Genomic DNA, 24815 nt, shown 5'->3' with positions numbered 1-24815 from the left:
ATTTCCTGGCCACAGCTGTATGCTCCTGTTGTGGCTGTTGTGTACGCCAGAGCTCGTATTGGGGGGAAGGGGGTTTCTCCTGCATGGAAGCGATGAGTCGGTCTTTTCCCAATCTTCGTAAATAGATAGTGGTCGGATCATGTATGGCTGAGATGAAGACGAGTAATTTTGGCATGCAGGCCGATGTTTCCAACACCGGCTTGGAAAGGTAGTTCTGAAAGTCCTGGCAGGAAGCAGCACCTTGCAGAAGCATCATTAGCGGGAGCAGCATATGGCCAATGAAATCGCCTACATTCTGTTCCTGACTATGACTGGCTGATAGGGCTGATTGTTAAGTAATTTCGTGAAACTGTTTTCAGGTCACTAAATTGGCATTGTGAAACACTCCCTATTAACCCACCGTTATTGACTAGTGTAACTGATAAAGGCTGATTGGTTAATATTTGCACGGGAGTTGTTTCGTATCAAATCCAACAAAACTAATTAGGAGGTCAGGTAGCAATAATCGGTACATACTTTGTTGTTGATGTTCTATATCTATTGTCTAAACAACACAAGTGAGGCAGTTACTCCTTCGTCTGACAAAGTAATAACGGTTAACTCATCACAGGCCGTCACATGCCAGTATTCTTCATGTGGCACTGAATGCACAATCCTCAAATGCAATCCAAATCCTGGGTGTCCGGCGTGGTTGTCGCGTACAACTGAACACATAAACACATCAAACAAGTCACTCAATTAACACCATTTACTCCGGCCGAAGTGGCCGAGCAGCTCTAGGAACCGCGAGACCGCTACGATCGCATCCTGCCTCGGGCATGGATTTATGTGATGTCCTTATGTCAGTTAGGTTTAAGTAATTCTAAGTTCTAGGGGATTGATGACCTCAGCAGTTAAGTCCCATAGTGCTCAGAGCCATTTGAACCAACACCATTTACGTGTTTGCTGGAGGTCAGTCCCACGACTTTTGGTGACACACAAGGCGATTAAACAACTCGAAACGAGGTCGGCCGCCCTGCCGAAATCCGACCTGCCCTGTCAGCAGCCAACAACTTACTTGCTCAGAGTCTCAACACTGACTACTTTCTGGCGCACTCGGCGCTCGCCTATCGCTAGTACCTACTGCGACCTGCGTGAGGCAAAGATATATTGTTCACAATACGTAAGGGACGCTTGACCCCTTACATCCCCCCCTCCCCCCGAAAGGACTGCTTTGAAACCGGAGGTGGAAAGGAATATAGACAGAGTTCACAGTAACAGAAGGAGAATACACATATAAATGCAAGTGCAATGAAATTTACAAATTGAATGGTAATCCTCTGACTCCGGACGTAAACTGCCTCTACAACACATATTATATCTAAATTACAATCTATCTTTATGACAACTCAAAATTGTAGTTTATTGAAACAATACTATCACATATAGATTATAACAAAGCTCCTTTCTACCGCAATTGATAAACTATACAACGCTGGATATCTATTGAATCATAGTGTAACAAAACTATTTCCATTTCGGTTCGTCTCAGCGAGGTTTGCGTCCAGGACACAACCAAAATCCTACTGTATTAGCACCACACATTACAGGAAATAACTATCTCTAATTAGACTAATATCTACTTAACCCAATACATCAGTGACCAAAAACATAGTACATAACAAATAATACTTATTACAAATGCAGATAAATGACAATAATTTATTCTCTACTCAATAATACATATATGAATCCACTGTCAGTGTGGTCATTAAAAAATCAATCTCTAAAGAAAAGTCTTTCTTGTTGGTTACTAATTGTCTTTCCTGCTTTTGAGCATCTATTATTAACATAGTTCACAGAATTGTCCATATCTAGGTCCCTATTAATAAACACTACAATATTCTAAATACTAAAACTTCTCACACTATAAAAGATAGCTGTATCTCAGTCCTTATGTGCAATTCGTCCCTTAAATATGGTCAAATCTTTTCTCATCATGAAAACCCATAATCCTGAATAGATACAAATATAGTTAATAAAAGACAATGGCTGACACTTGAACACCAGTTCACATGACCTTTATTCTCCAAATACACATAATAATCAAAAAACACCCATACACATTTATGTTTATGCCTGGGTAGGCCCTACTTCATCATCCTGATTACTTCTCTCCTCAGGGTTTCCCCGATCTTCATGCGGATAGTATCTCTTTATAATCTCAACATGTTCCTTGCCATGCACTCGATTGGTTTGAGCATATTCCAGCTCCACAGTATTGGGGTGTTCGATCTTGATAATTCTATGTGGTCCCTTGTACACATGGTTAAATTTATGTATTTCAGAATTTATCTTCTTCGACTTAGCGTGTACTTTCACCAACACTAGGTCTCCTACACTGTACGTTATAAGTTTCACCAATTTATCATGCCTTTCCTGTCTCCTTTTCGCCTTCTCCTTCATGTTCATTTGTACTAGTTCGAGTTTCCTCTCCCAAGTTACCTTCTCTCCTTGTTCATATTCGATCAACTCACGAAAAACACAGTTTGGTTTCTGATTAAGTGAGGTTTCACATGGTGCAAATCCTGTTGAATCATGCCGTAGGTGGTTCTGAGTACTCTCGAATTCTCCTAGGTATTCCTTCCAAGTACCGTGTTTCTTGTCACAATAGGTCCGACACAAACGATTTAACTCCATTATCCGTTCAGCCAGTTTCGAGGCTGGTCTGTATATACAGATGTCAATCTGTTCTATTAGATGCCTATTCGAAATTTGCCTCCACTCCTTGGATCGAAACTAGGATCCATTATCACTTAGGATTTGTTTCGGTTTACACACATTGCTGAAGTAATCTTTTTCTAACTTATTAATAATGGCCTTGCTTGCTTTCTTTAATGGATAAAACTCCACAAATTTAGATATTAATTTTTCTGCAACTATGATTTGAGCGTAATTTCCTTTTGCCACTGGCAAGGGGGCCGAATAAGTCCACTGCCACGATGTCTCTAATTGATTCTGGTATGACCAGATGCAGGTAACCTTTATGTTGAACACTGATAGTTTTAGTTTTCTCACAGGTATCACAAGTGCTCAGCAACTTGCATATAAGCCTTCCAATCTTGTTGAAGGCGCAGTCCAATTCCAGTTTCTCAAGGCATTTCTTAGGTCTATAATGGGCATTGCTATAATGTGTACCAGATTGTCTGTTATATGATCTGGTATATGTAATCTCCAGCTCTCTTCATCCTCTCTTCTTCTCTTGTACTGTATTCCCTGGTGTATATAATAGTGTTTCCTAATCTTTTCTTCACCAGCACATCTATACTTAGTCTTGATTAGTTTTAGTTTCTCGTCCTAGTTCTGCTCTCTCAATATGTTGCTCAAGAACCTCTTCACAAAATCTTCCTGCTATACTCCATTAAATTTATCCAAACTTCTCCCCCTTCCGATCCGCTCATGGCTGTTCCCCATGAATCGAGTGGCAACCTTGATAACGCATAAGGTATGGTGTGTGATTTACCAGGCTTGTATATCTCTTCGAAGTCATAATCTTGCAACGCCAATGCACATCTCATCAAGCGGCTGTGTCTCAGTTTACTTGTAGTTAAGAATGTTAGGGCGTTCTGGTCCGTGACTACCTTTACATATCGTCCTGCTAGATAATAACAAAATCACTCAAAACCCCACACGACAGCCAGTGCCTCTTTTTCAGTAATGCTATATCTCCTTTCTTGTGCATTCAAGTTTCTGCTACCAAAGGATGTGGTCTTTATCACCTCGGCATCTCCTTCTTTCTCGATCTGGTATAAATGTATGCCTAGTCCATAATCTGAGCTATCTGCTCCCAAATAAAAATCTCTAGAGAAATCAGGATGGCATAATGTATGTGCATTACACAATGCTTCTTTAATCCTTTCAATTTCTTCCTGACATTCGCCATTCCAGTGCAAGGTTATTTTGGCTTTAGTAAGTGTTCTCAGTTTGGGGGCAGTGAGTACAGGTTCCTTCAGGAATTTTCGATAGAACTCACAGACGCCAAAGAATGCTTTCAGTTGCCTTTTGTTACAAGGAACTGGAAATTGCCTAATTGTCTTGAGCTTACTTGGGTAAGGGTAAATACTCTCTTTTGTAATTATGAAGCCCAAGAATTTTATCTGAGATTCACCAAATTCTGACTTATCCAAGTTTGCTGTCACCCCAGATTCCTCAAACACCTGCAAGGCTCTCTCGAGTTTCTCTAAATGTTCTCCCAAGTCTCACTTGCAATTAATATATCATCCATGTAAATAGTAACCTTCTTAAATAATTCTTCACCCAAAATCTTGTCCAATTCTCTATTGAATTTCAAGACTGACATGTTAAGCCCAAATGGCAAGAGTATAAAATGATAACTTCTGCCACCATATGTGAAGACAGTGTACAGATGTGACTCAGGGGCCAGAGGTATTTGCCAATAGCCGGCAGTCAGGTCAATGCTACGAAGTATCTTTATACCCTGAAACCTTTGAATTAATTTTTCTGTCATTTCTGGCTTGTCTGTCTCGTGTTCAATGATTTTATTTATCGTATGTGCATCCAAAACTATTCTCACCTTCCCACCTTCCATGTCTACCACAAATAATGGCCTATTATATTGGCTCTCTCAATAAACCCAAGGTCAACCATTCTTTGTATTTCCTCTTCTACCACTTGCCTTTTAGCCTCAGGGATGGAGTATTGTTTAACACTGAAAGGCTTGTATTCCTTAATTTTCAATTTACATTGTACCCCTTTCATGATTCCTGACTGCTGAGAGAAGACGTTGCTGTGCTTATGTAAGATCTCTGTTAACCTCTTCCAAATCTCTTCATCCAAATGTGTCATATCTTCTAATTTCTTGCCTATAGCATCTTCAATAAGTTGATAAACTTGTGCTAATCTCTTGTAGAGTATCAATACTTCCTCATCTTCCGGATGTTCTTCTGTAGGCCCCTCCACATAATACAAATTCACCTGTCGGAACTCTTATTCCTCATCTGAATTCTTACTTTCTACCAGGGTCAATTCTCTCCTTTCTCCCTCACATCCCTTTACACTCATTGTGCATTCATTGTCCTTATACACTCATTGTGCCTTCATCGAAATTCATGGTTGCTTCTACTTTGTTCAGCCAGTCAGTTCCCAAAATAACTGCCATGTTAAGACGTGATACCAACAAAAACGTTGCTTCATATACTTCTCCCTCTACTTCAAATCCAGTCAATGCTTGTTCCTTAATTGGCTTACTTTTGGCACCTACAGCATTTACAACTTGGACACTATTTACAGGGAGACAGGTAAGCTGGCGTTGGTATTCAGTATCTGTTCATATAGTTTCTGAGATGTAGCACACACTTCCCTCCTGGTGTCAACTAGGGCATCAACATTTATTCCACACATCTTTGGCTCTGTGCACTATGCGACTTAACTTCTGAGGTCTTCAGTTGCCTAGAACTTTGAACTAATTAAACCTAACTAACCTAAGGACATCACACACATCCATGCCTGAGGCAGGATTCGAACCCGGGACGGTAGCGGTCGCTCGGCTCCAGACTGTAGCGCCCAGAACCGCACGGCCACTCCGGCTGGCTCTGTTCCTTTTTCCTCATGAGGTCTTCTCTCAGATCACCATCATCATCCCTAATCAGATTTATATGGGTCCTCATGTGTCGCACTCCCAACTGGACCTAATCAATTTACCGAACCCCTTTCCTCCTGATCTTGGGCCTCACCATTTCTTTGCCTGTCACCTTCTCTCTTATATTCCCTTGTTTTTTATCTCTTCTGGAATCGCTTTGGAACCAACATCCATTTCCGCAGCCCCTACTCCCATGATAGTCTCTTCTTTCCCAGTTGAATGATTGGTTATTAAAGCGATTCCGTTGGTAGTTGTCTTCTGTTTGGCCCTGCTCACCTGCTTGACTAATCTCTCGCCCACGTGTGTATTCCAATTGCTCTCTATCATTAATCAGACTTCCAGACAAGGTTTCTTGCATCCTTTGACTTAATCTTCTCTTAATTGCAGAAATCATTATCTCATCATTTAAGGGTTGCTCTGAAGTTTCATTCAGTTCTCATAAATGCTCAGCAAATTTTCTCAAGGTACCTCTCCAATTATTAACAAACTTGTGATGGAGCAGGTTTTCCAATGTTGATGGCTCTTTGACCAGTGCTTCTTTAAAAACTCTCCTTCATACTGCTCATAACTACGAAATTCGTCTTTCTTCTTCTCTCCCCACGCAAAAGCTTCACCTTCCGTTCTATCTGTCGCAAATTGAATTTCGTCTTTGTCTTGAAAATGTGTTGTAAAAATGCCTCTCAGCCACTTCATGAAAATCATAGGGTGCAGTGATCCCTTTAGCTTATATTTTTGTCCCACATGACCTTATGGATGCCTGTATCACCACTCATTAATGTTATCACCTTACCTTCCCTTATAGCTAGTGTTGCATTACCAATCTCTCTGTTAGTCTCCTCAGTTTTCGTTTCTAATTTTGGGATTTCGCCTTGTAAATGTTTCATATCCTGTGTAATCCTTCTATTATCTTCTCCCTTCTGTACTGCTATTGAGGTTTGTATATTTCGAGCTAATTCAGTTTGTTTGTTGCCTAATCCCTTAATAGTTACTTCACATTGTTGTTGCTTCTGCCTTATCTCTTCGATTGCATATCCTGTGAAATCCTCCTATTATCTTCTTCCCTCTGCACTGCTATTGCGTTTTGTATATTTCGAGCTAATTCAGTCTGTTTGTTGCCTAATCCCGTAATAGCTACTTCACATTGTTGTTGCTTCTGCCTTATCTCTTCGATTCTTCCCCCTAATTATTCATTAACTTGTTGAACTTCTTGGGCTTTCTCGTTTATCTGCTCTCCTCAGAGCAAGTTTATGTTCTTCTGGAATCTGCCTTCTCTCTCCTCGCAGACTTTCCTCACCTCTTCCTTATAATCCTGTAATTCTCTTTCCAAATTTTCTTTTTCTTGTAATGCCACCTGTATTTTCTCACTGATGGCGTCAATCTTTTCTTGGGTTATTCTATTGGTTTCCTCGATTTTCTGATTGCTGGCTTCAATTCTGGCTTTAATCTTTTCTTGGGTTGTTTTGTTGGTTTCCTCACTTTTCTGATTGGTTTCCTACATTTTCTGATTGGGTTCCTCCATTTTCCGATTGGTGGCATCAATCTTTTCTAATATCGTCAAAAACATGTCTTGCTGCCCTCTCTCTACAATGTTTGATTTACTACTCCCAGGTTTAATTGGTGTCTCGAGATAATTGGTGGAATGTGCTAACGGGCTTTCTATTGACATTCACGGTCACTGATTCCTGAATTACCTCTATCCTCCTATTCTATCTCCATCTTCTCAGCTTCTACCTCCGGAATCTTCTTAGACGAAGACATGTACAACCTCGCCATCGCATGCTGTGACACGGACTTATGGCACCTGAAGAAATCTGAAAAGGGTCAGTGCATAGCGTTCTAAAATCTTCCATAGTTAGCAGCTGCAGTTCGGAAGCCATTCATCGAGCGAGGTGGCGCAGTGGTTAGCAGACTGCACTCACATTCGAGAGGGCCACGGTTCAAAGCCCCGCACGGCCATCTAGGCTGAGGTTTCTCCTGATTTGGCTAAATCGCTTCAGGCTAATGCCGGCTTGGTTCCTTTGAAAAGGACGCGGCCAGTTTCCTTCTCCGTCCTTTCGTAATCCGAGCTAGTGGTCTGTCTCCAATGCCCGCGCTTTCGGTGGGACGTTAAACTCTATTTGACTTTCCTTCCTCTTTCAGAGTGCCCTCAGAAAGTAGCAGCCGAGATTACATTATGTATCCAATGCCCCTCGGCAACACAAGGTCATTGTCCAACTGTGGTTGTCGAACCGGCTGGGGTTGTATTTGTTCCAAGGACTACACTTTATCTGTTGCAACCAGAGGCGCTTGTGATATTTGAAGAAAGGAAGTCAACGAAATGGCATGCGTGTAACCTGTCCAGCTTGCAATACACGGGGTCGAATCGTCGATGCAAGGGGATTCAATGCTCCAGCTTGGAGTTCTCACTGTGGACGGAAGTGTACGGTCGTTATTGCCACGCAGACAAAATGGCTGTGATAATAGTTTTGTAGTTAAGTTAAGCAATCGTCTCTGGATAACGTGTTACGCTGAAGAGCTATACTGCCATTTTGTGTCACGTTTCCAGTTTGTTTGATGGCTTCTCACTGAATGAGCATGGCATCAAACTGCTGACCTTTTTGGTCACACAAACAAAGGGCGCTGTTGGCCTCATTTGTACGCCATATCTGTGAAGCTTTAATCACGTTTTGCTGGTACACTGTTCTACACATCTTTAGTTTCAATGGAGCCCTTCTTTTTCGGTATTACAATTTTTCCAAATGTTAGTGTCTTTCCTTTCTTACGCGTCGGTATGATAATGAATCGAAGGCTTTCTGAAAACCTAGAAATGTTGAATACACTTTGGTTACCCTTGTCCTTTGCTCGAAGGATATCATGGACAACGAGCACAAGTCAGTTGTGTACGGTCGTTGCTTTCGGAATCGACGCTAATTGCTACTTCCTAATTCATCGTGAAAAAACGAAGTAACCAATCTGCATCGGTCTCCTGAGTGATTTGATGCGGTCCGCCACGATGTCCTCTCTTGTGACAATTTTTTCTCACATACGCACATGTTTCTGTAGCCTGAAAATACAGGTTGTCCATAAAGTAGGCACCAGTTATAAATTTTAATAGCGTCAACTGATACTGTTTTAGAGTGTTGTTTCAAGGTAACAATTAAAGAGTAACTACAACACTTTCAGATAAGCGTATTTCAAGATTTTAAACATGGCTGCAGCAGCAACTGTTAAAATTCTTCACAATAAAGGATGGCAGCCAAGTTCATAGGCGAAGTAACAATGTTAAACTGTTCGCTTTGATCCTGTGCCCATTACACATGTTGTACAAATGGAGATGATATTTTAATTACTGACGACGCCTTTTGGCATAATTGTTTTATTATCCTCCAGTGCGTGATGTAATTTTAGAAGTTGTACTTCTGATGAAGGTATATTTATATGTACCGAAACCTTGGTCAAGAATTTTAATAAAAAAATTCTATTCTGCAACTGTTTTTGGCTGCCATCCTTTATTGTGAAGATAAGCGTATGCCTGAGTACTGCTCTGTTGTTTCCCGCTTGTGGTGTCACTTATGCAATATAAGCAAACTGCCGACCCCAGATCTTAAAGTGTTTTGTGTTCCGCAGTTTGGTAGGAGTGAATCTATAATTCCAGTTGAACGTTCGTTTCGTTTAAATTTTAACAGTGATCTTCCATGTGGGAAAAGATCCGCCGACAATGCAGTCATTTCGAAACGACCAGATGTGAGTGTAAAGGACAGAACCACCAAAAGTGTTGTTGACGGTGTCACAGCATCTTACCTTCGTAGAGGAAGCAAGTCTTGAACATCAGTTGCCAAAGACGACAGTGTGGAAGGTTTTAGGGAAACATTTACATACACGTCTATACCGATTACAGTTGGTACATGTACTGTGTACGTTGTAATTTTTCAAATGAAGTGTTGCAGTAGGGGGATGACTCTCTTGATCATGTGATGTTCAGTGATGGGGCAACTTTTGATCTAGGTTGGCAGGTATATACTCGTAATATTCGTATCTGGGAATTAGAACATCCTTACGAACTTGTACAAAATTAAAGAGTTTCTCAAAATGAAATGTTTCTGTTCTGAGCCCGACGTCAAACGTACGAACCATTTTTTCTTTTTGTCTTGATGAAGTTACCCTAACATGGGTGGCTTATCTGAGTATGTTGCAAGAATGGCTCCTTGCCCCATAGAAGGTCAAACCGAAAAATTTATTTAGCAAAAAGATGGAGCCCTTCCCCATTGGTACCTCTTGGTATGAGAGGGGTTGAATGTGGAGGTTCGTGACCGTTGGATTTGTCGTAATAATTAATATGACAAAACTCTTTTCTGCGTGGCCTGCACGTTCACTTGACTTTACACTATGCGATTTTTTCCTTTGGGGCTTTATAAAAGATGGTGTCATGATCTGCCACTATCTAATGATTTTCCAAAGGTGAGAAACAGAATCTATTGTTTCCACTACTACGTACATATTAGCCAAGGTGTGGCAAAATTTATATTTTAGGCTGAATGGTTGCCGTATAAATGAACGTGCACATACTGAACATTTGCAGGAAAAACTAGGTTACCTTGTCTTCTATTTGATGTATGATTTGCAGTAAGTAGAGTAAATTGACTGTTATACGACTGAAACTGGGACATTCGCTTAGGGACACTTTGTATTTCAAGTTTTCCCAGTATGGGAACAATGAGAAGATGGCTGTGTATTTCACAATGATCACATGTTCAGTTTCCACAATAGTCAGCCATAAGATCAGGTTTGCGCCCTTTCGTTACTCGCATTTTATGACGTCCAGCTGTTAAACGACTTCATACACATTATAGACTATGTGATAAAAAGTATCCGGACACCCTCAGAAACATACGTTTTTCATATTAGGTGCATTGCGCTGCCACCTACTGCCAGCTACTCCATATCAGCGACTTTCGTAGTCATTAGACATCGTGAGACAGTAGAATGGGGCGCTCCGCGTAACTCACGGACTTAGAACGTGGTCAGGTGGTTGGGTGTCACTCGAGTCATACGTCTGTACGCGAGATTTCCACACTACTAAACATCCCTAGGTCAACTGTTTCCGATGTGATAGTGAAGTGAAAACGTCAAGGGACACGTACACCACAAAAGCGTACAGGCCGACCTCGTCTGTTGACTGACAGAGACCGCCGACAGTTGAAGAGGGTCGTAATGTGTAATAGGCAGACATCTAACCAGACCATCACACAGGAATTCCAAACTGCATCAGGGTCCACTGCAAGTTCTATGGCAGTTAGGTGGGAGGTCAGAAAACTTGGATTTCATGATCGAGCGGCTTCTCATAAGCCACACATCACGCCGGTAAATGCCAAACAACGTCTCGCTTGGTGTAAGGAGCGTAAACATTGGACGATTGAACAGTGGAAAAACGATGTTCCGATCCGATGGCAGGGTGCGGGTTTGGCGAATGCCCGGTGAACGTCATCTGTCAGTGTGTGTAGTGCCAACACTAAAGTTCGGAGGCGGTGTTGTTATGGTGTGGTTGTGTTTTTCATGTTGTTTTGCGTGGCACAATCACAGTACAGGCCTACATTGATGTTTTAAGCACCTTCTTGTTTCCCACTGTTGAAGAACAATTCGGGGAGGGAGACTGTCAACACGATCGAGCAGCTGTTCGTAATGCAAGGCCTGTGGCGCAGTGGTTACACGACAGTAACATCCCTGTAATGGACTGTCCTGCACCGAGTCCTGACCTGAATCCTATAGAACACCTTTGGGATGTTTTGGAGCGCCGACTTCGTGCCAGGCCTCACCGACAGACATCGATACCTCTCCTCACTGCAGCAGTCCGTGAAGAATGGGCTGCCATTCCCCAAGAAACCTTCCAGCTCCTGATTAAACATATGCCTGCGAGAGTGAAAGCTGTCATCGAGGCTAAGGGTGGGCCAACACCATATTGAATTCCAGCATTACCGATGGAGGGCGCCACGAAATTGTAAGTCATTTTCAGCCAGGTGCCCGGATACTTTTGATCACATAGTGTATATCATATGTTAATTTGATCAAGACCTTAAGGCAGTGATGCACAGACCTCGGCCAGCGGGCCGCATGCGGCCTGTCTCGCTGATCTGATGGCGGCCCGCCTCTAACCGTTTGTTCGTGGAAATTGACAAAAATAGAGCCAAACAGCAAAGCAACTGAGAAATCAAGCGCGTATCATGTTTCAGATTAAACTGCATAAATAATGTTTGTGTAAAAACTCATTTCCGCAATGAATATTTGTGGAACAAGTGTCGTGAACTAGTATACATACAGGGTGAACACTAATAAAACGATAGACTGCAGGGACGGATTCCTGGCTGGAAGTAGAGCGCTGTATGTCACAATAGATGTTCAAAGTGGCGTCCGTGGGATGCAATGAACCCGTTCACACGTCACATCATGGATTGTCGTACTTTGGCTTACAGCATGTTGGCGGGCCACTTGCCTGGAGCATGTGCTAGGATTCGTCTAATAATCCTGTAGAACCCTGTGCTCCAAATCTGGTGTTCGCACAGTCCGCTGACTCCCTGCACGTTCGTCTATCTGAAAGGACCAGTAGACACCATCTCTGGTTGTTCCTGGCATGAATACCGGACAGTTCTGCTGCTTATAGTACGCTCCGTCAATCAAACAGCCTGCAACACGCAACGAACAGGCGGAACGTGTTTAGAGGAACTTCATTAGTCAGCATCATCTACCGTGGCAACGATACATTGCCGGACATATGTTCATAGGACCTCCTTTCCTTCATATCCAGTCAGGAATCATTCCCTGCCGTTTGTCGGTTTTATTAATGTTCATCAAGTCTGTACAGCCCTTTATGATGGCAAACATGAGGCATCCACTAAGGACTTAGGTTCCAATAATAAATACTTATCTACATATAAATACTTATAATGTTTAATTGTAATATTTAACGTATTGACATTCTCGATGAATGTCACTCGTACGAAATGTTTCTAGTATGGTTCAATAATCTGATGCCTGTTTCCTCCATAAGGCACACCTGGACCCCGATTCAACTTACGCCCTGTTGCAGGATGGCCTCTTTGACTGGGATGAAAAGCAGCAGGGTCTGGTGTTGGGCTCCTTCTTCTGGCTGCACTGGTCCACACAGGTAAGCTGTCGGCTGGTGTTAAGTGGGCAACTGCTGAAGGGCTAACAGAGGAGCTTGATGCACGTCTGTGGTTTATGCGTGATTACAGATCCACTCTACAGCAGATACTGACCTTTGTAACATATACCTGAGCTGCTCTACTGATTATCCAATACACAGGAAACTCAATCGTTAGCGACCACTTATACGTCACCATGAAAAGATGTCCAGATTCAGCTTCATGCAGAACAACAGAAAAGCGTCCATAGCTGAAGCTTCGCTACAAAGACGTTTTTCAGTAAATACCCATTAGAATAGTGTAAAACATGGCAAATATTAATTATAAGTCATGCAGGTTAACAATAAAACAGTGAGTAGCGCGATACTGCATGCTAACACAGACAGAGGACTTCGCGTTTTCAAAGCATCATGCCGTTTAAAATTCGACAATTGTACTGGAGTAGACTGATAAATGCGGTAATTTCTACGAGTTAGTTGTCAACATTGGTAAGCTACACAACTATTAACAGGTATGTTCACTGTAATGGTTCTGTTCAACAAGTAGATGCTCTTGTTGTTATTTACTAACTGCTATCTTAAGTGATGAGGGTCATATTGTCCTTTAAAATGGTAATAAAGACAAATATCGTTTGAAAAGATGGGCTACTAGCCAGACAGAAACTGGAAAGGGAGAAGTAATTGAAGTAGTGCACCAACTATCGTCACTGATTACGGGATAATGAATTTAAGCTTGTCGAGCGTCCATGTACCTTTGCGCATCACAGCTTAACTGCAGTCAAAAGATTGGGTTCCCGAAAATGAAGAGCACTGACAAAATCCAAGAAAAGCGATGGCGTCTCATTTCTTGTTCCGACAGGTGACAGGTAATTATTATTTAGGGAAGAATAAAGCGGTAACTATTGGGTCTTATTACGCAACACCATGGAATCGTTTGCGTAGGACACTGAAACAAAATGACGAAGACTAGCTCGGTATAATTCGTGTTCTCGAACGTTGCCTATTGTAGTGCCAAAATAACACAAATTGTGATTCTGAGTTCTCCAAATCCGTATTTGTGAAATGTAAGGCCACGACACTTTTTCATTTAACCTAAACATGGCTTCAAGAGAAGAAATTTTCGTTGCTCGAAGTGGTTAACTCTGCTGTTAAAGAGTGACGTGCAAAACAGAGAGAAAATAATTACTATGGTCTGAGTAAACTCATAGCTCTGCGGCTCAATAAATTACAGATTTTACAAAAAAAATTTTTTACAATGTTATCAATCAACACTTCTGGAAGACAAGTAATTCGAAAATTAATAAACAAAGCAATATACTCTGCGCGAAGAAGGAAATGGTAGATGCATATAAAAAAGTGCTAGGATGTGGCGTGATTCTTCTTTCGAAGTAACTCGCCTCGCAACAATCTGTCCATTCTGCGCTAAGTCTTCCGAATGTTATACGAACCTCTGCTTACGTTGATGATTTAAATAACGAAAAAGTGCACCATTTACTTATTTTTCATGCTTAGCACAACGCGTTTCAAGAATTTATTCTCACTTTTAAGTGCATATGCTTACATAAATATCTTTTGTGACCTTTGCATGTGTGATTTTCTGCCTCTCTTGCATTGTAGTTGTCGTTTTGAGGTTATACTGTAATCGGAAAAGCGCACAAAATGAATCTTGAAATATTTTTATATGCTAATATTAGAGATAGCATTTTGGTTTCTCTGCTTATAAGTACTGTGCCTCCTCCACAACACAGAATATCACACACAGGCAAATTACCACTTACACTGTTTGCTGGCCACGCAGAGTGGCCGCTCAGTTTGAGGCGTCACGTCACGAACTGCACGGCCACTGCCGCCGGAGGTTCGAATCCTCCCTCGGGCATGTGTGTGTGTGTCGTTCTTAGCATAAGTTAGTTTCTGTAGTGTGTAAGTCTAGGAACCGATGACCTCAGCAGTGTGGTCCATTAGGAATTCACACACATTTCATTTTCAACACTGTTTGCTGTTGTAATCAAAACATGTGACAAAGATGTAACAACACTATTGTTTCACAAAGAGTTTGTACACTATCAGAGGTGTTGCATTTCCTGTGGACCACATGATGTAACAAAGTTCCCTTATAAAATTTATTTTACCATTAGTGACTATTGAATTGGCGATTGTTCTCTCTGTCTCTCTCTCTATGAGGAAATGTTTATATTTATGACAGTTACATCAGTTATCATATGCAGGAGAAACATTTGAAAAAATTTACTGGATCGCTACCTAGTTTGTCACTGAGAACTTTTTCATCTTGCTTTCGTTTTTATTGTGTACAAAAATTCGAACTTCCCCATTAAATAAATTGCATGTGATTTTCGGGAGGAGGTGTAGCAACGTAAGATTTTGTTCTGTTTTCGAATGGGTGCCCAGTGTTTTATTTATGTGTGTTTCTGTTGCTGAATTTATGTGTATAACAGCTGTTCTTTACAGACGAATGGAAAAACTAGTAGAAGCCGACCGCGGGGAAGATCAGTTTGGATTCCGTAGAAATATTGGAACACGTGAGGCAATACTGACCCTACGGCTTATCTTAGAAGCTAGATTAAGGAGAGGCTAACCTCCGATTCTAGCATTTGTAGATTTAGAGAAAGCTTTTGACAATGTTGACTGGAATATTCTCGTTCAAATTCTAAAGGTGGCAGGGGTAAAATACAGGGAGCGAAAGGCTATTTACAACTTGTACAGAAACCAGATGGCAGTTATAAGAGTCGAGGGGCATGAAAGGGAAGCAGTGGTGGGGAAGGGAGTGAGACAGGGTTGTAGCCTCTCCCCGATGTTATTCAATCTGTATATTGAGCAAGCAGTAAAGGAAACAAAAGAAAAATTCGGAGTAGATTTTAAAATCCATGGAGAAGAAATAAAAACTTTGAGGTTTGCCGATGACATTGTAATTCTGTCATAGGCAGCAAAGGACTTGGAAGAGCAGTTGAACGGAATGGACAGTGTCTTGAAAGGAGGATATAAGATGAACATCAACAAAAGCAAAACGAGGAAAATGGAATGTAGTCGAATTAAGTCGGGTGATGTTGAGGGTATTAGTTTAGGAAATGAGACACTTAAAGTAGTAAAGGAATTTTGCTATTTGGGGAGCAAAATAACTGATGATGGTCGAAGTAGAGAGGATATAAAATGTTGACTGGCAATGGCAAGGAAAGTGTTTCTGAAGAAGAGAAATTTGTTAGCATTGAGTATAGATTTAAGTGTCAGGAAGTCGATTCTGAAAGTATTTGTATGGAGTGTAGCCATGTATGGAAGTGAAACATGGATGATAACTAGTTTGGACAAGAAGAGAATAGAAGCTTTCGAAATGTGGTGCTACAGAAGAATGCTGAAGATTAGATGGGTAGATCACATAACTAATGAGGAGGTGTTGAATAGGATTGGGGAGAAGAGAAGTTTGTGGCACAACTTGACTAGAAGAAGGGATCGGTTGGTAGGACATATTCTGAGGCATCAAGGGATCACCATTTAGTATTGGAGGGCAGCGTGGAGGGTAAAACTCGTAGAGGGAGACCAAGAGATGAATACACTAAGCAGATTCAGAAGGATGTAGGTTGCAGTAGGTAATGGGAGATGAAGAAGCTTGCACAGGATAGAGTAGCATGGAGAGCTGCATCAAACCAGTCTCAGGACTGAAGACAACAACAACAACAATAACAACAGCTGTTGATGTATTCAGTGGATTTAATTTGAAAGTTCGTGCCAGTTTGTCCTACGTAGGAGCTTCATCAAGTTTTACACGTGATTTTGTATGTCCCTGAGTCTGAGAATTTCTGTTTCTTATTGTTTAAGGTGTGGACTAATTTCTGTTGTAGTTAGTTGTTTTTGGATAAAGCTACTTTTACTCCTAATAAAGAACGCTGCGGGACTCCTGGAACTGTTTTTCGCGGGTAGTGGAACACACACACACACACACACACAAACACACAAATAGATCACCGATACCCAGAAAACACATTCAATACCTGCAATTACATTCGATAGTTCGCAACACCACCCAAAACATAAGATCGGAGTATTCAGTTCCTGCTGTTGTGAGGAGTGAAAATGAAATTTCAGATAGCATTTATCAGAAGAAGAACAGCTGTAACAAAGGAAAAAGAATACAACATGTAGATTAACATACACGAAACCTGCAAGTACAATTTTAAATCAATACTACATGACATACTGCAGCACCAAAGAAACTGGTATAGGTATGCGTATTCCAATACAGGTATATGTAAACAGGCAGAAGACGGCGCTGCGGTCGGCAACGCCTATAAAAGACAACAAGTTTCTTGCGCAGTTGTTAGATCGGTTACTGCTGCTACAATGGCAGGTTTTAAAGATTTAAGTGAGTTTGAACGTTGTATTATAGTCGGCACACGAACGATGGGACATAGTATCTCCGAGGTAGCGATGAAGTGGTGATTTTCCCACGCGCCCATTCCACGCGTGTACCGTGAATATCAGGAATCTGGTAAAACTTCAAATCTCCGACATCGCTTCGGTCGGAAAAAGATCCTGCAAGAACGGGATCAACGACGACTGAAGAGAATCGTTCATCATGACGGATGTGCATCCTTCCTCAAGTTGCAGCAGATTTCAATGCTAGGCCATAAACAAGTGTCAGCGTGCGAACCATTCAACGAAATATGATCGACATGGGCTTTCGTAGCCGTAGATCCACTCGTGTACCCTTAATGACCGCACGACCCAAAGCTTTACACCATGCCTGAGCCCGTCGACACCGACAGTGGACTGTTGATGACTGGAAACATGTTGCCTGGTCGGACGAGTCTCGTTTCAAATAGTATCGAGCGGATGTACTTGTACGAGTACAGAGACAACCTCATGAATCCATGTACCCTGCATGGTGGAGGCTCTGTAATGGTGTGGGGCGTGTGCAGTTGGAGTGATGTGGGGCCCCTGATACGTCTAGATACGACTCTTACAGGAGACACGTACGTAAGCATCTTGTCTGATCACCTGCTCCCACTCATGTGCATAGTGCATTCCGACGGACTTGGGCAATTCCAGCAGTACAATGCGACACCCCACACGTCCAAAATTGCTAGAGAGTGATTCCAGGAACGCTCTTCTGAGTTTAAACTCTTCCGCTGGCCACCAAACTCCCCAGACATGAGCATTATTGAGCATTTCTGGGATGCCTTACAACGTGCTGCTCAGAAGAGGTCTCCACCCTCTCATACTCTTATGGATTTCTGGACAGCCTTGCAAGATTCATTGTGTCAGTTGCCTCCAGCACTACCTCAGATGTTAGTCGAGTCCAGGCCACGTTGTGCTGCGGCACTTCTGCGTACTCGCAGGGGCCATACACGATACTAGGCAGGTGTACCAGTTTCTTTGGCTCTTCAGTGTATAAAAGCAAAAAGCGTTAGAACTGTTCATAACCTGTATATAAAACATCCTAAATGCAAACTAAATAGTATAAACTAAAATATGTACACATTCCAGACCAGTGTAGATGCCTTGCAAAAAATAAAGGCGCAACGCGTACGGCACAAATGATGTTTTATTCAGTTGTGATTGGATGGTCTCAAAGTAATAATTGGAGGGCTCAGAAGCCAATCAGTGTTAAGTCATCGTTTTTCTGCCAGTGACTTATATGTCGTAACAGATTCCTGAGTATCCAATCTTTCAGTTGCCGTGACGAGTAAGTCACAATTTGACATTTCTTACGCTAAATGGCAGCAAATGTACTGACCACGGTGTAATTGAGCCGAGATATTCCGAAGTCATTTAGTGTAAGTCAATTTGCAACACCGGTTTATTTGTCTTGGCGTACTGCTAGAAATAGTAATCTGCTGTTGTTAGACAATACGTGATTTTTCGATCAGGATGCCCTCTCCACTCGCTGAAAATACTCCTTTTTCAGAAAGCGGTTCTGAATATGTACCAGACAATGATAATAATTCGTCCTATTCAGGTATGTACTTTCTAACCTCTAAAATGTGTCGTAATTTCATGTGACCACTCAGGAGAGGGTTCTTTCTCAAAACTAGTGTACTGTTTATCTCATCATTGATATTGAAACCTTCCAACGGGAATGTTACATTACAAGCATTGCTGAACACGTGTTTTGGAATATTTTTTTTGAATTGTGAACTGTGTGCTGAGTTACATTGAATGACTTCCTGAATATTTTATTTATTTGTAGATTCACTGAAGAAGATGATCGCCATTTAGGCAACCATGATAAAAGCAATGAAAACGAAAATATGATGATACACGAAAGGAAGAAAAAAGAAAGGAAGCAATATTCATGGAAAAAGGGTAGTCAGTTCTGCCAAAAGATGTTCTGGGAAAGCTTATGTGAATAGAAGTGGGAGAAATATGCCTGCAAAATCCTTTAAAAATGTGAACTGTAAATGTTAACGAAAGTGTTTCGATTGAGTAAATCCCACAGAACGGTGATCGTTGTTCGAATTCTTTTTTAAATTGCGTAAAAAGTTTTTTATAGACACATTTCAAGTTAGTGATGCTCGTCTTTATAAAATAGCGGGTAGTACAGAACCATCCGCATGTATTGATAAAAGAGGCCACAGGCCGCCAACAAATAAAACAGATTTGACAAAAGTGAAAGAACACATCGAATCGTTTCCCTCTTATAAAAGTAATTATACCCTCTATGATGCACCAAATCGGAGATATTTGCAGTCTGATCTGAATATCAGAAAGATGTACAACCTTTACATGGAGAAATGTGCGCAGGAAGGTACCGAAACTGTCAAAGAAAAGATGAATTATCACGTGTTTTCTACTAATTTCAATTTACTTTTTAAACCCCCGTCCAAAGATACATGCCAGCTATGCGATTCGCTGCAGAACATTCTTACTTTTGAGAATGATGATGCAGAAAAGTACGAGGCAAAGATTACAAAAGAACTTCATCTTCGGCGAGCACAACAAACTAGAGATTCTTTGAATTCTGACAAGTTGCTTGCAGGAGAGGATGTTTACGTTTTTACTTTTGATGTAGAAAAAGCTTTACCTTCCACAAAACTTCCCACATCTTTTGCCTATTACAAACTAAATATGTATGTATATAACCTAGGAGTGCACAGTTTTAATGGCTCTAAAGGTTAGCCGACCAGTGTGACCTAGTGGTTCTAGGGGCTTCACTCTGGCACCGCGCGACCACTACGGTCGCAGGTTCGAATCCTGCCTTGGGCATGGATGTGTGTGATGTCCTTAGGTCAGTTAGGTTTAAGTAGTTCTAAGTTCTAGGGGACTGATGACCTCAGATGTTAAGTCCCATAGTGCTCAGAGCCATTTGAACCATTTTTCTAATGGTTACATGTACATGTGGGATGAGACAGAAGGATCTCGAGGGTCACACGAAATTGGAGCGTGTCATGTTAAACATCTTAAACAACATGCCTCAAAATGGTTCAAATGGCTCTGAACACTAGGTTCAATTGGCTCTGAGCACTATGGGACTTAACATCAGTGGTCATCAGTCCCCTAGAACTTAGAACTACTTAAACCCAACTAACCTAAGGACATCACACACATCCATGCCCGAGGCAGGATTCGAACCCGCGACCGTAGCAGTCGCGCAGTTCCGGACTGAGCGCCTAGAACCGCTAGACCACCACGACCGGCATGCCTCATCTCATCGCCGTATTATCCTGTTTTCAGATTCTTGCACAAGTCAAAACAGGAATATCAAACTAAGCTTATAGTTGCATAAACTTTTGCAAGATCCAGGGATGGTAGCTGATTACATTGACCACAAATTTATGGTATCAGGACACATTTACCTCCCAAATGATGCAGATTTTGACGTTATCGAATCCAAAGAAAAAAAGAAATAATTTATTTTTGGTCCAAGAGATTGGCCTGATTTGGTAACAATTGCCAAACGCAAAAATCCATTTCTGCTAACAGAGATGAAGAGAGAAGAGTTTCTGTCAACCAAAATCTTGGGAGATTTAGTTTCCAATAGAAAAACCAATACTGGAGGGGTAAAGTAAACTGATTGAAAATGAAATGGGCAAGATACTGCAAAGACCAAGAAAATTCTGTTTCCTATGAACATTCCATAAAATTCAAAAGGAAGGCGTCCTCATTTGATCAATATTGTTCAAGATCCCCTGTACACAGATCGTCGACTTGTTAAAGAGCTGAAGAAAGCATATGTTGGAACTTTTGAAATATATTCCTCGACATTACCACTCATTTTATCGATGGTTACCTTCAATAAACCAAAGCACACGTGTATCATCCTCAAAGACAAAAGAAATCAAAAATCCTACTGAGTATGGCGGCGATAATGATGAATATATAGATTAAATTCATCAAAAAGTGCAGTGGGCAGTGACCATAAGTTACAGTTTTTTGGTAAATTGTACTTATGTAGTAAATTATGTAAGTTACGTTCTTCTGTATTCTCACAATAGGCGAGTTGTTGTATTGGGTTTCAATAACAAAGAAAGTCTTATTGTATAAATCACCTGTATTTCTCTGTGTTACTTTTTGAAAACATCTAATTATCTTCAGTTTCATTGTGGACTGACTTACACTGACTGGCATCTGAACCCTCCAATTATCAGCATACCACGATATTTTACGCAACTGAGGGCGACAGGACTACAAATGTTGAAAATGTTGTCACAGTATTTACGGTTACCGCTGGATAATGCTAAATACGCTCTCATGAAAACCGCAGTGATTGCTAGTAAGGCGTAAGAATTGTGAAGTGAACGGGCCATACCGCCAGATTCCAGAAGTGGGCCAAGGCCTGCAGTTGGCGTTCCGTCCCTCTCCACGCAAGAAACAACAGTCAATGATATACCTTCAACTTTTCTAGATGATAATTAACATTTCGTAACTGCCACAAGTATTTGTCAAGTGATAATTGGGACAGAATGAAACGTTCTTATATAAGAACTCAGATGGCACTGTTACAGTAGTGAAACACCATGCTGATGAATGTCATTCTCAACGTGGGCGGCCGGCCGCTGTGGCCGAGACGTTCTAAGCGCTTCAGTCTGGAACCGCGCGATCGCTACGGTCGCAGGTTCGAATCCTGCCTCGGGCATGGATGTGTGTGATGTCCTTAGGTTAGTTAGGTTTAAGTAGTTCTAAGTTGTAGGGGACCTCAGATTTTAAGTCCCATAGTGCTCAGAGCCATTTGAACCATCAACGTGGTCGAAACATTGACCAGTGTTGAGAGAAGACAACACACTCACAGACCCATAAAATTTTACATGAACAGCCACAGTAGCGTATGTCAGTATGAAATATATTTAGTTTTGTGTACAAACGAAAGAATTAGTTGCTTAGCTAGTGAGATATGAAATTATTGCAGATCCCAGGCGGCATACTGGCGAGGCGTTTCAGCCCGAAGCTGGTGTTCGGTCTGAGTAACCTGGGAGCTTGCCTGCTCGCCGTTCTCATCCCATTGGCTGCCAGCGTCGACTATCGAGCCCTCATCGCAGTCAGGGTCTTTCAGGGCATCGTTGCAGTAAGTTACTTTCACTTTGTTAAACGCAATGGGGCACGCCGCTTTACGAAGACAGTGAAGGGTTTTGGAGACGATTTTGAGTCCAGGCCCTCGGCTTTGTTATACAAATGACATATCAAAACAAATCGGGAACCAGCTATCATTTTTCTTCGATTTTTTTCTCCTTGGTCCAATGAAATTTAATATTGGAGCAAGCAAGAGAGAGTTAGCATAAGCGGAGACAAAACAAAATCTCTTCCAACATGACTAGCGTATTTCACTGTCATAGAGTAGACAGCGAATACTGGAACTGTGTAATCTCAAATGACGTTCCAGCACTTCGAGCTCCTCCTGCGCGAGAGGCGATTGCCACAAACAACAATGAGGAGTTCGTTCTGAATCGTCTGTACCATATGCGCGTTTTACTCATCACCCCTTGAGAGACTTAACGTAATTCAGAGGCGGAAGGGAACTCCGCCCAGGCACATACACTGATCAGCCAGAACATTACGGCCACCGAGCTACTATCGATATAATCTCGTCCAGACGATAGCAGCCTCACCTGGCAAGGAATGACTGCTAGTCAGACACACGCACGGTGCATGCAGTTATCAGTGAGCGTGCTGTTCGTGTGTAGAATGGAAAAGCCTCGCGATGTATCCGAGTTTGTCAGAGAGCAATTGTGATGATCCAGGGGCTCGGCACAAGCATTTCGGAAACTGCACGAATTTTCGGGTGTTCGAGAAGTGCTGTTGTTGTAAAATTTCTGTCTTTGCAGCCATCATATTCAGATACAAGAACCTCTTCTTGGAGCAGTTCAGAAAGCAACAGTGGCAATATGACGTAATGTGGTGCAAGGTACCGATGACATGGTTTTTTTCTGTACGGGTTTTGTGAGAAAGACAGCTTAAATTGTAGTCCTCCGCAATTGGTTGCTGCGTTTGGTAGTTGCGCGCGAAAATAATAAACTTTTATTATTAAAATTAGTGGAACTAAACAGCGTATTTACTTGCGTTTCATATTAAAGCATCTCTCAGTAGTGTGCTATCATTCCATTATTTCACAAGTACTAATAACCGGCAGAATAATAAACAGTAGCTAAACGAAAAGGCAGACAAAGCACTTCGGTGATCTTCGGATAGCGCCTGACTTGGATGGCGGATGAAGTGGATCGGCTTTAAGATCAGAGATGCTTCGGCAGTGTCGGAGAACAGACATGTTCTCAGCCGCTGTCAGGGTCTGTTAAATCAGTTAAGACTTTATTAGCCATCTATGGTTTGTAAATGTGATAGCTGGTTCGGCAGTCTCGGAGGACACACAAGTTGTCTGCTGTGCTCGGCATCAGGTTAAGACTTTATTAGCAATGTATGGTTATATAGACATGTAGTTGAGAACAGTGTGATAGTATTTACGGAAATGCGTAGTTCGTTATTTTCTCGAAGAACGGAAATTATTAGTGACTCTAAAGTGTAATGTAATTGTGCAGTTTCTCGTGTTTTGCCAATAAAAAACGAGTGGTATCCCATATATCCAACCTAATTAGAAATTTAATCGTTCACATAATACCAGTTCCTCGCTAAGAGTTTGTTACAGCCTCAAGACAATGGATCCCAGACCTGTATGCTGTTTTTTGGACAGGGGAGAAGAAGTCCAGGTTGGTGAACATTTATTAGAAGTTATGCATTTCATTCAGGGTGGTGGAATCAAATAGGCAGCTCGCGTGCTGCAATCTTAGAGCAAGTGAGATCAGTGACTCGTCATCTGTGGTAAAACAGAGGAGATATGAAGGAGATAAATTTTCTAGGGAGAGAGTTTATATATAACCCTCTCTCTCCCTGCCTCCCTTTTTCAACTAGCCGTTTTGTGAGTGTTTTCAGTGCATGGCGAAACCAATCTGAAAAGTCCACACGCCATGGAGTTGGGCGGCCACCCCCCCCATAACAGATGTCGGACGTTGTAAGCAAACTTGCTGGCGAGTTAATCAAACATTACTGTGAAACCTCTCCAAAGTACAAATTCCAAAGTTACGAATTGTTTCAGTTAATGATACTAAAATTTGCATTACCGATTTTTACAACAATGAAGTATTAAAACTTCAAACATTATTTTATGATTCAGTACAATATAAAAATTTATTGGCGTCTTACTACAGCACATAAACAATGATAACGATGGCCCTTAATATTTAAGCCATTACAGTGTCTCGTTAATTGACGCAAACTATGGTAAGGGACACAGCTTAACATCGTTCACCTGCTTAACTTGCGTAAATAATTGTTCACATTTACGTGATTATCAACAGCTTTGGAAGCCCATTTGGGTTCAGGAACGAATTCTGATCTTTATTTGGGCTGTAGTTATATCATCTTCGAATTTGTGCAAATCGTTTCTGAAAATCATTTTCTTGACACGTGCACCACTCGTGTTACTACTAGTGTCAGCCATGTTTTAGAACTTACCATTGTTTGCATATTCACATCGTCACAAATTTATCTTTAGCGAGAATTTGAAATCAGAGCTGCCATTTTTCGGTTTGTCGTTGACATACCAGC

General features: G+C 41.5%; 1 protein-coding gene across 1 annotated transcript in view; it reads left to right on the top strand.

The window, feature by feature from the left end:
* The window catches only part of LOC124594266 (sialin-like), a 197517-nt gene that overhangs the window by 43940 nt on the left and 128762 nt on the right, over nucleotides 1-24815 (top strand). The window contains exons 3-4 of the mRNA XM_047132629.1: nucleotides 12660-12776; nucleotides 22129-22284. Coding sequence (XP_046988585.1) covers nucleotides 12660-12776; nucleotides 22129-22284 — 273 coding nt within the window. The remainder of the gene's footprint in view (nucleotides 1-12659; nucleotides 12777-22128; nucleotides 22285-24815) is intronic.

The sequence above is a fragment of the Schistocerca americana genome, chromosome 2, assembly GCF_021461395.2.
Source record: "Schistocerca americana isolate TAMUIC-IGC-003095 chromosome 2, iqSchAmer2.1, whole genome shotgun sequence".
Lineage (NCBI taxonomy): Eukaryota > Metazoa > Arthropoda > Insecta > Orthoptera > Acrididae > Schistocerca > Schistocerca americana.
This window is presented reverse-complemented; position numbering and strand designations above follow the sequence as displayed.